Below are 13,539 nucleotides of genomic sequence, written 5' to 3' on the forward strand. Positions count from 1 at the left end.
TTTGTCCGAATTAAGCGGTGCGGAGCCCAATTCTGACGAATGAACGAAGGTTTGGTCCCATAGATTAAGGGGGGACACTGTACTTGAGAGAGAAATGCTAAATTTTTTCATGTGTTTAAAAAGAAACTTAACAGTATGATTCAGTTTTTAATGCTGATTTTGAAAATGTAATTATTTTTTTCCTATGTCAATTAGTTTTTGAGATATCTTAAAATTAATTACCCATTGTTTCCCGGTATGGTACACAAAAAATTTTTATTAGAGAGCTACTATTGACACATGCCTAGATACTAATGAACATAAGGCACACAGGGGTAGGAATGCTTTTTTGATCTGATGATCTTTAGCTAGGTTGTAGCACCTTGAATTTCAGTGTTGCAGACACACCCACTTTATGCTCCAATTTTGTGCAAAATATAAAATTTTTGAAGATATTATTCGAAAATTCACAACTACCCCTGTGTGCACTACAGATAGAGCTACATGTCACAACAAAAATGACAGTCCTAGCTGCTCTGAAGGCAGAGATATCTTTCTGGCAAGTTTGCAACCGCAGCAAAATTTGAATCCTGAGAAATCGTGAAAAAACACAAGTCCATTTTGGGCAAACTCCAGCATGGAATAGTCGTGTATTTACAATAATTTGCAATTTCAGCATTCTCAGTAGGCACCAGGCAGGTAGTCCTGCTGCTTCGAGTCCCCTAAATGCTTTTTTTTCAACGCCTGCTGCATGTTTTCTAACCCCGTAAAAAGTTCGATGACAGCGCCAACACAGATATGGGAGGAATGTCCACGCGTCATCCACGAACCGGCAATGGAAACGGCAATGTTTCCTGGGTCGCCGAGCTTCAGTTCGTTGTACAGATTCCGAACAGCGAGCGCGCTTTCAGACAAGCACTTATCGGCAGCTGCAGTCGCGGCGGGCGTCAGCTTCGACTTCTGATGTGCCTGCCATGTCTTGGTATGCATGCCGCGGGAAGACACATTCATTATAGCGAAGATGTCATTCAGTGCTGTTTGCTGATTGCCAGTGGTCTTCATAGCGCGCGCGGCAAGAATGTTCACAACGAACGGGTTACACGTTTTTCCACTGTTCACGCGCGGCGAGCTCCACACCGGCGCGTTATCACCGCAGATCTCGCACGACGTAACAATCTTTACGGCGAGGCTGTATTCGCGCTCACCTATGCGCACTGACACATCGCCGCCGCACCCTTTGCACTTCACGTTCGACTGCAGCGCGTTTAGAGCGTCGAGGCTCACCAGAGCAAAGCGCGTCTCCATCACATCCGAGCCAGCCGCGGCGTCGTCCGTGGCAGTGTCGTTTGCACAAGCGAGAAGACCCGATTTTCGCGTGGTGGCCGGCGTTGATGCTAGGTTCCGGAGTTTTACTTCTGCGTCCTTCTCGATCTTCAATAAATCAGCGGGCTCCAACATGACGGTGTCGCGCCGAAACGTCTGTCGAACGTGGTCGCTGTCAGAGCCGCTTTCACCCGCTAGGCCTAACCCACAGTCGGCGTCTTCGGGGGCGCTTGGCACGGTAGGCAAACTACCGTCGACATCTTCTGACGGTGATCGGCGCTTCTTTTGAAAGTTGTACACTTTCCGTTTCTTCGTCCGTCCACCGAATTTGTACTTCGTAGCGAACTTTGGCGTTGAGTTCGGCATGGTTGCGCGTCTCAGCCGCGTTGTCCGAAGCGAACTCGCGCGGCCCGAGCAGACGACTGTGGAAATCCGCCAATGGCGTGCGCGCTCATTGTCACGTGCACTGGTAGACCAATAGGACCGCGCATCGGGACTAGCTTCTCGCGGGCTTTTTCTTAGTGGCCGCTTGGCGTATGCAGTAGTGGTGGCGCGAAAAATTAAAAAGAAACGCGGCTCTTTCGAACGGGACCAAGATGGCCGCGATCAGAGACTTAGAATGGCAGCTGCGCGTCCTGCAAGAAAGCTCATTTTTGCGCGTCCATCAAGAAATAATCTCGTCACATGCATGATATAAAACGCTACTGCGGCTAAAATATCAATCCAGGACGCGTGAAAATTTGCCAGATTACGCATCAGTCACTGTAAAATCTGAAAATCACATTTTCAAAAAAACGATTTTTTCGCGATTTTTCGGTTTCTAAGACCCGTGTCCCCCCTTAACATGCACTTTGGCCGGGACCAATAGAGCCGTCCGAATTATCCGAATTTCCGAATTAACGGGTGTCGAATTAACGAGCTTTTACTGTATACCATTCTGTTGCATGTACTACTGATGATGTCAGGCAGAAGCGTTGAGTTTTGGACCTGACCATAGTTCTACCAATGTTACTCAACTGAATTATTTTAAAATTTTCAGGAGTATCCCATGGAAGTGAAGTCCAGCATGGGGTCATTTTCTGGAAATAAAGAGAAGATAAAGCTTTGGATTCATGATCAAGGTGAGTGTTGCATATTTGTGCATTTATGGTTTGCTGCGAATTTTTTTACAGATTCTTCCGCTCAATAAAATTAACCTTTAGGGCTTTGATAATGGCAATAGTTTATAAAGTGACTGTTCTCACATGCAGTGACCTCATTCTTGCCTTGCTTGTTTATTGCAGCCAAGCAGTTTGATGACAAGCACTTTACATCTGACCAGGGAAGCTCTCATCCTGCTCTGAACACATTAAATCGTCTCCTAGCTTCTCTAGAACACCTAGACACTTTGGTAAGGAAATGGTGATTTACTACCTATGTTATGTTGAAATTTTTTCTTCCAGTCTTCTGAATGTGAGTGTTTACTTCCTAGATTAATTTAGTACTTTCGTAGCCTGAGAGACCAGTCTTATCATGTAAGCATGCAAGCTTTTTTCTAACGTGATAGTGTTAAGGAGCCTGTGTTACAGAAAATCCGCTGTCGGTGTTGGGGACATACACATACTTGATTCATGTTAAAATGATCCGTTTTGCTCCCTTGTTTATGTGGCTGTTTTAGACATATCCTTTTGTCCTTGACTGTATACAGACAAACCATGGACTTCAGGCACTGCAGGAGATTCGTGCAGTGCTTCTTGAAGGGGATGTCTCATCATTTGAGGTCATCCACAGTGGCCTTGTGAGTCGCCTGCTCAGCTTCCTTACAACAGCCAATTGCCATCGGGACGACCGGTTACGCACCTTTCTCCAGGTTTTCCTGCACACCCCACAGGTAAGTCCCTGCATCAACCAGTTGCGATTTTTGCCCATGGTAACGTTAAGGGGGGACGTGGCTTTCGCTACCAACTTTATTTCTTCATGGATTTTGATGAAAATTGGCACACTTATTTGAAATGTCTTTTTAATGCTACTGTAGAAATTTCATGTATATATCTTTACAACTTTTTGATGTACAATATATTTCACCTTCTGCTCTTGTTCCGAGTCTGACTCGCTTAAAAAATGCGATAGGAAACTCGTTCAAAGTGCTATACAGTGGAACTTCGATTATACGACTTTCAGGGGACCGCGCAAAATCGTCGTACAGTAAAAGCTCGTTAATTCGGATTTCTAGGGACCGGAAAAAATGTCCGAATTAACCGAATGTCCGAATTATCGAATGGTCGAAATAAACACAATAAATGCAAGAGTTTTTTCAACATACCTTTACTTTACAAGGTAATCGCGGATGCGTCTCTGTTTTCGAGCAGAAATTCGCGCGGACACAATTTTTCTGAGCCCTTCAAGGTGCTCAGCAGCTCGCATGCTGTCTGCAGTGCCAAAACAAAATTCTTTAAGGACGACGAGGGCCTCCACGGCTTCCTTCACAGTACGAGGGCGTATAGCGAACACAGGTATCCTAAACTAGCCGATGCCAGCATTGTTATCTGAGAAATGCTGCACCGCTGCCTCGGTCGGTCATGAGAACGTGCCGACAATACAGTTTCCAGCTGACAAGGCAACACTCGAACAGCTGCCACTCTCAGCGGCAACCAGCGACGGTCAAAAGCACAGAAATATTCACGATTTCGGCACTGCGCATGGTGAAGAAAACGCAACCACGCAACTACGAGCAGACGAGCTGTCGGTGAGACCGGAAGTGCTAATATTAATGTTTGTTCGGTGTTTTAACGGCATAACACAATATAAACATACAGATTATCTACTTATTGAACTCAAAATTAACAACAAAGGTAATAATGAGGGTGTTATCATGATTATAACATCAGCCAATGGTGGAACTGCCGACAATCGCGTCATATATTGCGGACTAATACATCATTTGTCGAGAGAAGAGGGAGTGATTTTTAGCTGACTGAGAATTTATTGTAAATTCCAGGCCACTCGCTTCGCTATAATATTTGGCTCGCGTGTTCTCGGGAGCCTCGACTACCGATTGGCAGCGCTTTTTGACCCTGCTCAAAAAGTGTTGCAGGGCCCCTTGAAGGGGGCAACAACCTGATGGAGCTCACTGCAGACGACTCTTATCTCAACTGCCGTAACAAGCTGGAAGTCAATAAAGCACATCAAAAAATAGTGCACATGTTACACTCAGAGTTTGGAAATCTCCCTAACAAGATTCTATTCATGCCGAGGAAATCCTACATGCTTACCTCAAACATTAACGTCCTCTAAGGTTTGGTAAACGGGGCAGTGGGAACTCTACGAATGGGACTCATTGTGCGGGTGTGCCATGCACTTCCTCAGGTTTCACAGTAGTGGAGCTGCATTTGGTTTTTTAGATTGAACTACAATAAAACCTCGTTAATTTAAAGTTACTGGGACTGTGAAAAATCTTCGAATTAACCAAACATACAAAAAACAAAGTACAATTACTGAAAGTAATCAGAGGTGGTTGTTTGCTGTCCCTGCTAGTTTACGGCTTCAAGGGTTATGTTTTCCAGCAATCCCCGGTCCCAATTTTGCTGCTAAACCGACGAAACAGCAAGCCTCTCTGCTGCCAGCGCAAGAAAAAAAAAAGAATCTTGTGATCAATTGAAATGTGCGCCTGCGGAAAAGAAGACGTGCTTCACTGCAACATGACACGTGGGCAGCATGTCACCTGCTCCTCGCAGCGTTGGCAGTGAGGAGCAGGTGAGGTGACAGCTGCTAATTGCCGGAGCAACCACCAATCGGAGGTTCGCATACATCGCGAATTCCGTCAGACCGTCCTTTAATCATTCCTTTATCTTCCCAGAAAGAATGGGTAAATCATGATGTGCTGACGTTGCAAGAAACATGCGACATGCTGCCCGCGTGTCACCACTGTGTTGCAGTGAAGCAGGTCTTCATTTCCACAGGCGCCCATTTTAATTGACCACAAGACCGGACTAGCTGCGAGGCTGGGTTGCTTCACCTGTCACTCATCAGTATCGCTACAGTGCATTGCCTTGTGGCTCCAAAGGGCCATTGTTTCTGCGGATTAGCGGTGAAATCGGGATCGAGAATTGGCAGATGGCACCCAACGTTTTCGAATTAACCGGGCTGGTACTGACCGCCGCTTCAAATTATCCACTCAAATTTACATTTCAAAATATGGGACCGCAGAAATCCTTCGAACTATGAGGGGTTATTTCGAAATAACCGCGAGTTTGAATTAATGAGGTTTTAATGTACATTTTATTTGAAAAAATTCGATTCCCTTGGAGATGGAATTAATTAGTTTCTGCTGTACAATATTGTCATTTAATTTAGGGATTTTAATAAATGCAGCTAGTGTGACCATATGTATGCCAGTGGTATCACTGTGCATTCTACAAAAGCTGGCTTGGTGTTGATGTACTTTTTTGCTGCAGTACAATCCGGATGTGGTGTATGACCACGTGATTCCGTCTCCGGGCCCGCTGAGCGCCTTGGTGCAGAAGCTCAATGCGTGTGTGAGCCAGCTGGAACAGTTCCCAGTCAAGGTGAGGTTGCAGGGCCACGTCTATCAGCAGATGCCTGCAGTATTTGCTGGCAAATGGGAATAGCAGTTAGCGATGCATCAGTTCAGAGAGAATGAGCTAGCCGCCAACCTAAACAGTTAGTCCTGGTGAGCAGCGCAAGTTCTATAGTGCCAGGTCACTGCAATAGTTTCTATTGATCACTAATTGAACTGTAGTTAGCCCACAGCCACAAGCTGCTGACAGGTTTTTGATCACACTAGCCTTGTAGAAAGTTGTAAACATGTATCGGGGCACTTTTCAAACAGCGTGTCCCGGTGTGACTCACCACTCAAGCTTGTCTTTTCTCATGATTCCTTTCATGTTTATAGGTACATGATCTTCCTGGTGCTGTTGGAGGTGGCCGAGGCACTTCTGCACTCAAATTCTTCAACACCCATCAGCTCAAGGTACACACATTGAGCTTTCATTGATGAAGCATGATTTTGTGGTGTTGAATAGTGCAGTGGAACACTGCTTGACAATGCAGCTTTTGTCTCCGGCATACGTCATATATGGTATCCAAAATTTGTTACGTGTATTGAGCTTGTAAAGACGGTATCTGTAGTCTGAGCCACTCAATACAAAAAGAGATGAGGCACCCCTCACCAGTAAGATGAGGGGTGCAGTCATGTTTTGTGCGACAAGTTGATGCAGTACGCACTACTAGATCGGCATGGGACAAGCCGCTACAGTTAAGCAGTCAACGAATACATTAGACTCTTTTGACTTGATCTGGGATTCATCGCAACTATGTTTTGACCATTAGTACATCTAAAGCAGTTACATATTTACAATGTTTTGTTGTATATTAGATTCTTCTTTAGCCAATTCCGATAAACAAGTTTTGCATAGCTCCTACATCTCCTATTGCATACATGATTGGTCATCTGGTCTGGAGCAGCCGTAGACTGAGGCGATTCAAATAGCAATAAGCATACATACATCCCGGCCACGTTTTATAAGCAGAAAGTTTGTATATATACACTACTAAAATTCATTGGACGAGCAGTTCTCAAGATGCAGCCTCAGCCATAATGTACCACTTGCACCCGATGTCCTCAATTTTGTACACGTGGACATATTCTAGTGACATGCTAGCAGGCTGTAATGTAGTTGTGCGTGCAGCATGGGCTACATCTACATTTTTTAATTGTTGTTCAAGGATGTGTTTCATCATGCAAGCAGCATAGGTGTGAAAATTGTATTCGTGTCAACAACTTCTAATTGGGTTCTTTGGACTCCGTGTTCTCATACACGCACACTTCTGCCTGTCTACGTTGCAGTGCAACCTTCAGAGGCATCCATCCTGTTCTAACCTGCGGCAGTGGCGAGGGGGACCTGTGAAAATAGATCCCTTGGCACTGGTCCAGGCCATTGAACGGTACCTGGTAATCCGGGGCTACGGGAGGATACGAGTGAGTCGCATTGGTCACTTGGACACACTTTTAAAGTGTGGTGTGTGCTGGAGCGTGAATGCAAAAATATCTGAAGTGCTGTAGACCGGGTCAGCTCCTTTATTGTTCCTGGTTGCATAGTGCTCTTTGAAATGCATGTGGTGCCCAGGCATGAGACAGTTGGGTAGCAAGGTGCATCAATTATTTTTGTTGTCACGCTGTCGCACTTTTACTGCATTTTGCAAATGACCAACATCCGCTGTTCGTCAATAGGAACTTGCTGCTTTTAACAATCTTGTTACCACAAATATAAAATTGTCATTGACCAAGAAAATAACTTGGCGATTGTTTTGAACAGCAATCTGCTTTTGTCTTTCTGATGCCTAGTCTTGTGTGTCCACGCACTACAAAAACTCTGCGTAACGAATACGTCCTGTGTGACCATAATCATCTTTATAAGTGGGCTCAGCTGTATATAACTTCACCTTGCATATGTTTTCTAAATTTTTTTTTTTTTTTGATCTTTGAATTGCAGGATGAAGATGATGGTGGTAGTGATGAAGAGAATTCTGATGAAGACATTGATGATACTATGGTGCGCTACTTTTCAAGCCTTTTCCATTTTCTGTGCACAAGTGGTTTGCCTTTCAGCGACTCTTCTTTTGACTAGGCTTGTAGACATCTCGTCTGGACAATATGGCTAGGTTATCTGTGTTGTTAGGCCTGTACGTGCACATGCAAAGGCAAATGTATAGCTGGTCACATCCAAGAGGGAAGGGCAAATGAGGTGCATTTTATAGGAAGATCTCTTAATTTGGGACATTCAGTTAATTGTAAAATGCTGCAGCGTTGCCATTAACTTCCAGTAGGAATGACCTTCCATGTGCACGGGCAAAAATACAACTTACAGGTGTTTTGAATTTGGCGAGATTTTACTTATTTAGGCTCTGACTTTCGTTGGAACTTGTAGTCAAACATAAAAAAATAAGTGCTTAATTTTAAACTCTACTCCAAGAGCATGTATGTCATTCTTGTGAACTTCCCCTTTCCTGCCTGAAGCACAAAGAATTGGTACAAGATGTATGACAAGAAAGTACTGTTGCACTGCAAATAGATTTACTGCAGAAAGCTCCTCTTTAGTGTAGATGCGAGATGTACTCATGGGGTGCCATTCTTGCAACAATTCTCATACACGTTTAATTAGATATCATTCATATTGAAACAGCGTAAAAGACGTAGGACGCAGAAAGACTTGACAACACGAGCGATGAAATCTTTCTGTGTCCTAAGACTTTTGCGCTGTTTCAATATGAACTGAAACCAACTAGCTCAACTCTCCCTTTTGCTGTATTAGATATCATGTAACATTCATGTCCAGCATTTGATAATGGGAAATAATGACTCCTGTGTGGCCCACCTGCAACTTTGGGAACGAGGTTCGGCACCAGGGCAACCGACGACAAAAATTGTTGGCCACCATTTCTTTGGTTCGTGCAGGCTGCCATGATGATAAACCAAGGCCAAGCACGGCATAAACTGCAGTTCCTTATTGGGGACCACCCACTACCGTATGGCATGACTGTGTACCAGGCCATCCGGCAGTACAGCGGTGCAAGCCCTGATGGCCAGGAAACGGACACAGACTCTGAAAACCCCATGGGTTATGCCAACATCTGGGTGCAGACCCATACCATTTGGTGAGTGATGTGTGTGCCACGAGTCGGGGACAGGGATTGCCAAACTACGTGTCCTGCATGCAAATCCTTGCCTGGTCATCTGAGAGTAACATGTGTGAAGTGTATATAAACACATTTCTTTTATTTGTCACATTGCAGGCAGGAGCATTAGTATTACGAGCTGGTCGATTCCACGAAAGATCAAAAAGGGTGTATGTTTGACGTTTCCGATTTTCCTGATAATTTTGTATGTTGTGCACATTACTGCATGGCACGAAATCGCAGTTCGTTTTCAAATAAAATTTTTTTTCAACACAGGAAAATTCGACAAGTGTCGCCGGTTGACGATGACCATTTTACGAAGAGTGCGTATTCGTAAATTCGCAATCATGCTGGCAGCCACTGAAGCTATATATTACAAATACTTTTTTTTTGGCGGAAGTAAAAGAAAAGAGGAAATAGCTCTTATCTTTTCATGGAATTCTGAGCAAACAATGTATTTTTATAAATTCACAAAAAATGCTGCGTTTTTGAAAATCAGTCAAATTTGGGACGCTATGGCTACTTCTGTGAACATCTTAGCTTGTTCATATTTGCTGTATGAATAGGCCTTTATGTGAATAATGAACCTCTGCATTTGTATTTCTCTAATAATTTTCAAAGTAGTAAATTTTTATGCTCGAAACACCAAAAAGAGAAGTGCTCCTCAATTCGAAAATCTATAATAAAAAAACCCCAATCTCAATTTTGTTCAAAGTCCCCCAAAATGTTCTCAAAGGACTGCAGAATGATATTATGAAAAAACATGTTTCATCATTTTTATTAGAACAAAAGCAGAAAATGTCAAACATTGTGTTTCCAGAGCGTGGTGGCTACTGCGTAAAGGACATCTCTAGTAACAAGAAAATACAGTAACACGTCTTTTTTCTTTTCTGAGCTTCGCTAAACAACAGTAATGATCTATGGTCGGAAATTGGGAACTGTTTTGTAAAGAAAAAGACCGTTTCAATTAAATGCATTCGCGTGGTTTGCGACTTCACGCCAGTGTTAGACATCCCTCAGTCCACAGTAGGCACTTTCAGTTGTAGCCTCCTTTTCTTTCATCTATTTCAGTTGAGTATAATTCATATCTTGAGTGCTAAAGAACGCATTCCCTCCATGCGTCTCTTATGATGATGTGCTTTGCCAGAATTGAGAGATTGGTATAAAAACCGTCTCTTCATGAATGGAAATGAATTTCTGGAGAGCGGTCGCCAAGAGGTGTGGTTTTTGTTGGCCCAAATGTGTGCGTTGTCAAGGCTTATGTGATCAATACAGAGTTTAAAAAGAATCGATTACGTGAAGGTTGGTGGCAGCAGTTCTGGCCATAGACAAAACACGTTTTGTGTGCATTACATCTGCTTTGTTTTGCATCTCCTTCTTTCTCTTGAAGCAGTGCTGGCAGATCTGGTCTCCCTCTTGAATTGAGCGCGCATCCTGCTTCATGACCCTCCGCAAAAGAGACTCGATCCGATATCTTTTACATAACAAAAATTCCGCTGCAGCGGAATTTTCTTTTTGTGCACCATGAGGCAGTCCGTACAAAATCTCGGTCATGGCTATAATGCCTACACGATCCGCACGGTGCAGATCCAGAGACCGGGTGGGAGAGCGACGAGCGGTGAAAAATGTATCGTGTAACCAATGCAATCGATACCCCAGCTTTTTCTCGTGCAGAGCGACAAAGCCTGGCAAACAATGTGTGGCTGCTGTGCTTAGGTTGCACTGCGGTACTCGCCGTTCACCACTGCCGCCATTTGCGATTTCTCACATTCTTACAATGCATGATCGACTCAGCTACACAAATTTCGTGTTTAGCTTCGTTGCTTTTTTATAAGCGCATTTAATCAAAAAAAAATTATCTAGAGGAATGAGAATGTGCGTGCTGCCCGTCGACAAGGAATGTAAGTGGTGTCGCAAATGCATTTAATTGGAACGATCCTTTTTTCTTTACAAAACAGTTCCCACTTTCCGACAATAGATCATCACTGTTGTTTAGCGAAGCTCAGAGAAGAAAAAAGACGTGTTACTGTATTTTCTTGTTACTAGAGATGTCCTTTACGCAGTGGCCACCACGCTCTGGAAACACAATGCTTGACATTTTCTGCTTTTGTTCTAATAAAAATGATGCAACATGTTTTTTCATAATATCATTCTGCAGTCGTTTGAGAACATTTTGGGGGACTTTGAACAAAATTGAGATTGGGGTTTTTTTATTAGAGATTTTTGAATCGAGGAGCTCTTTTCTCTTTTTGGTGTTTCGAGCATGAAAATTTACTACTTTGAAAATTATTGGAGGAATACAAATACAGAGGTTCATTATTCACATAAAGGCCTATTCATACTGCAAATATGAGCAAGCTAAGGTGTTCACATAAGTAGCCATAGCGTCCCAAATTTGACTAATTTTAGAAAACGCAGCGTTTTTCGTGAATTTTCAAAAATACATAATTTCCTCAGAAGTATATGAAATGATAAGAGCTATTTCCTCTTTACTTCTACTTCCGCTAAAAAGAAAGATATTTGTAATATATAGCTTGAGTAGCTGCCAGCATGGTTCCGAAGTTACGAAAACGCACTCTTCGTAAAATGGTCGTCGTCAACCGGCGACACTTGTCGAATTTTGCTGTGTTGAAAAAAATTTTTATTTGAAAACGAACTGCGATTTCGTGCTGTGCAGTCATATGTGCACAACATACAAAATTATCAGGAAAATCAGAAACATCAAATATACACCCTTTTTTGATCTTTCGTGGAATCGACCAGCTTATATTGTGCACTCTGTGTTGGCAGGTACCGTCCTGTTCCTGAGGATGATCGTAGCGGAGCAGCCTCAAGTTCAAGTCGAGCAGGCCAGTCGTCATCGGCACCAAGCCTTTCTAGTCGCCGGAACAAAAGCTCCTCTGGCTCCAAATCTGCTGCCAAAAAGAAAGATGATCTCTGGAATGGTGAGTTGCTCATGCACAACTTGTCCTTTGGCTACGTGGCTGAATGGCCCTGATAATTTTATGCAGGCTGCTGCTTTGTGCGTTCCTATATGCCAAAATTTTGTTACCATTGCAGCTGCATTTAGAGCAAGTGCAGTAGTATCAATTGCGGTTGAGTTGTGTGTTTGATGAACGGGCAGGTTGTGACCATGTCACGATGAGCGAACACTGGTGGCAAGCATGCAAGAGGAACAGGTTGAGAACTGTCTTGCCCATTTGTTCAGCCAGTTCCTGCCTGGAAAGTTATAGCTCGCCCGTATGTAGAGCAAAAACAAATAGACCTTTTTCAAGCAATCCCAGAGCGCCCCTCAAGTGTGCGGAGCACTATAGGAAAAGTGTGTACTCCGAGCAAGCCGGCTCTTCGATCACCTGCTGCTCATTGGCGTCGTGGGAGCACGAAACGAAAAGAACACGTCGCGGCTTCTTGACATTTCTTGCATCATAAATACTGCACACATCCGAACCCATCCGCATGTATCTCCATGCATGAAATTTGAGAGGATTAACACAGTGCAGTGTAGGTATCATCGAGCACATTATCGCATGCCGATACCGTCAAGGTGTACCATAATATGAGCTGGGACAGTGAATTCATGTTTATTCGACAATTACTTGTAATGTTCGTAATGATACGAATGTAATGTATCGAACTGCCAGAGATAGTTTTTCGCTTGAGCATTTAATGCCATGAACACTCTTGCATTTGCCAACTGCACTTAGCCTCTGTGGCCTTTAAAAGGTAATATCTAGGCTTGTGTGAATATTCGGGCACTTCGAATATTCGAACGAATAATGCAGTATTCGAATTCGCTTCGATTCGAATTTAAATTATTGAAAATTTCGAAGCATTCGAAATGAGCGAATAGGTATACAGTAGAAGCTCGTTGTAACGAAGCGGGATATAACGAACTAATGGATATAACGAAGCAATCGTAATTCCCCTTGAAATTCCCATAGACGACCATGTATTTAAAACCTCCTTTTAACGAAGCTAAAATTTCCTCGCAATGGATATAACGAACCTTTTTTTTCCCCCACCGAGCATTTACTGACCATTTTGGTAGCCGGCAAGTCAATGTCTTATAGCGCGCGGCGGTTTACGTCCCATCACGGATGCGGTCGTTCAAAACTCGCGCCTCGCGCTCCCGAGGAGCCGCCTGCCAACACGCGCGAGGGTGCGCGTCTGCCTGCCTCCCCTTCCACTGAAACTCGTGGACCCACCCGCGCACGTCACCCGGCCTGCCCTCTCCCGCGGAACTCGTGAACCCGCCCGCTCTCCTGCTGCGCGCGTGGACGGCGACGCGGCAACCGCGCGGAGTGAGCGCGGCGCCGCGCGGGCCTTTTTGCTTGTCGTTCGCTGCGTGTGCATCAGAACAGCGTCTCTCTCGGTTCCCGCCGCTAGACAAGAGATGGACGACGGCAACGGCAAACGAAAGCGCAAAACGATTACAATCGAGCAGAAGGCGGCCATGTTGAAAGCCGTTGAGTCCGGCGTCAAGAAGAAAAAAGTTGCCGAAGATTTCGGCGTAGCGTTGAGCATGGTACCGCAAGTGTGTAATCGACCGAATTCTACTCAATA

General features: G+C 44.1%; 1 protein-coding gene across 1 annotated transcript in view; it reads left to right on the top strand.

The window, feature by feature from the left end:
• LOC119385871 (E3 ubiquitin-protein ligase TRIP12) overlaps positions 1–13,539 on the top strand; it is a 101,804-nt gene that overhangs the window by 63,291 nt on the left and 24,974 nt on the right. Inside the window, exons 19-27 of the mRNA XM_037653239.2 lie at positions 2,342–2,423; positions 2,586–2,692; positions 2,990–3,172; positions 5,736–5,846; positions 6,194–6,271; positions 7,148–7,279; positions 7,794–7,853; positions 8,756–8,955; positions 11,767–11,921. Coding sequence (XP_037509167.1) covers positions 2,342–2,423; positions 2,586–2,692; positions 2,990–3,172; positions 5,736–5,846; positions 6,194–6,271; positions 7,148–7,279; positions 7,794–7,853; positions 8,756–8,955; positions 11,767–11,921 — 1,108 coding nt within the window. The remainder of the gene's footprint in view (positions 1–2,341; positions 2,424–2,585; positions 2,693–2,989; positions 3,173–5,735; positions 5,847–6,193; positions 6,272–7,147; positions 7,280–7,793; positions 7,854–8,755; positions 8,956–11,766; positions 11,922–13,539) is intronic.

Source organism: Rhipicephalus sanguineus, chromosome 3, assembly GCF_013339695.2.
Source record: "Rhipicephalus sanguineus isolate Rsan-2018 chromosome 3, BIME_Rsan_1.4, whole genome shotgun sequence".
Lineage (NCBI taxonomy): Eukaryota > Metazoa > Arthropoda > Arachnida > Ixodida > Ixodidae > Rhipicephalus > Rhipicephalus sanguineus.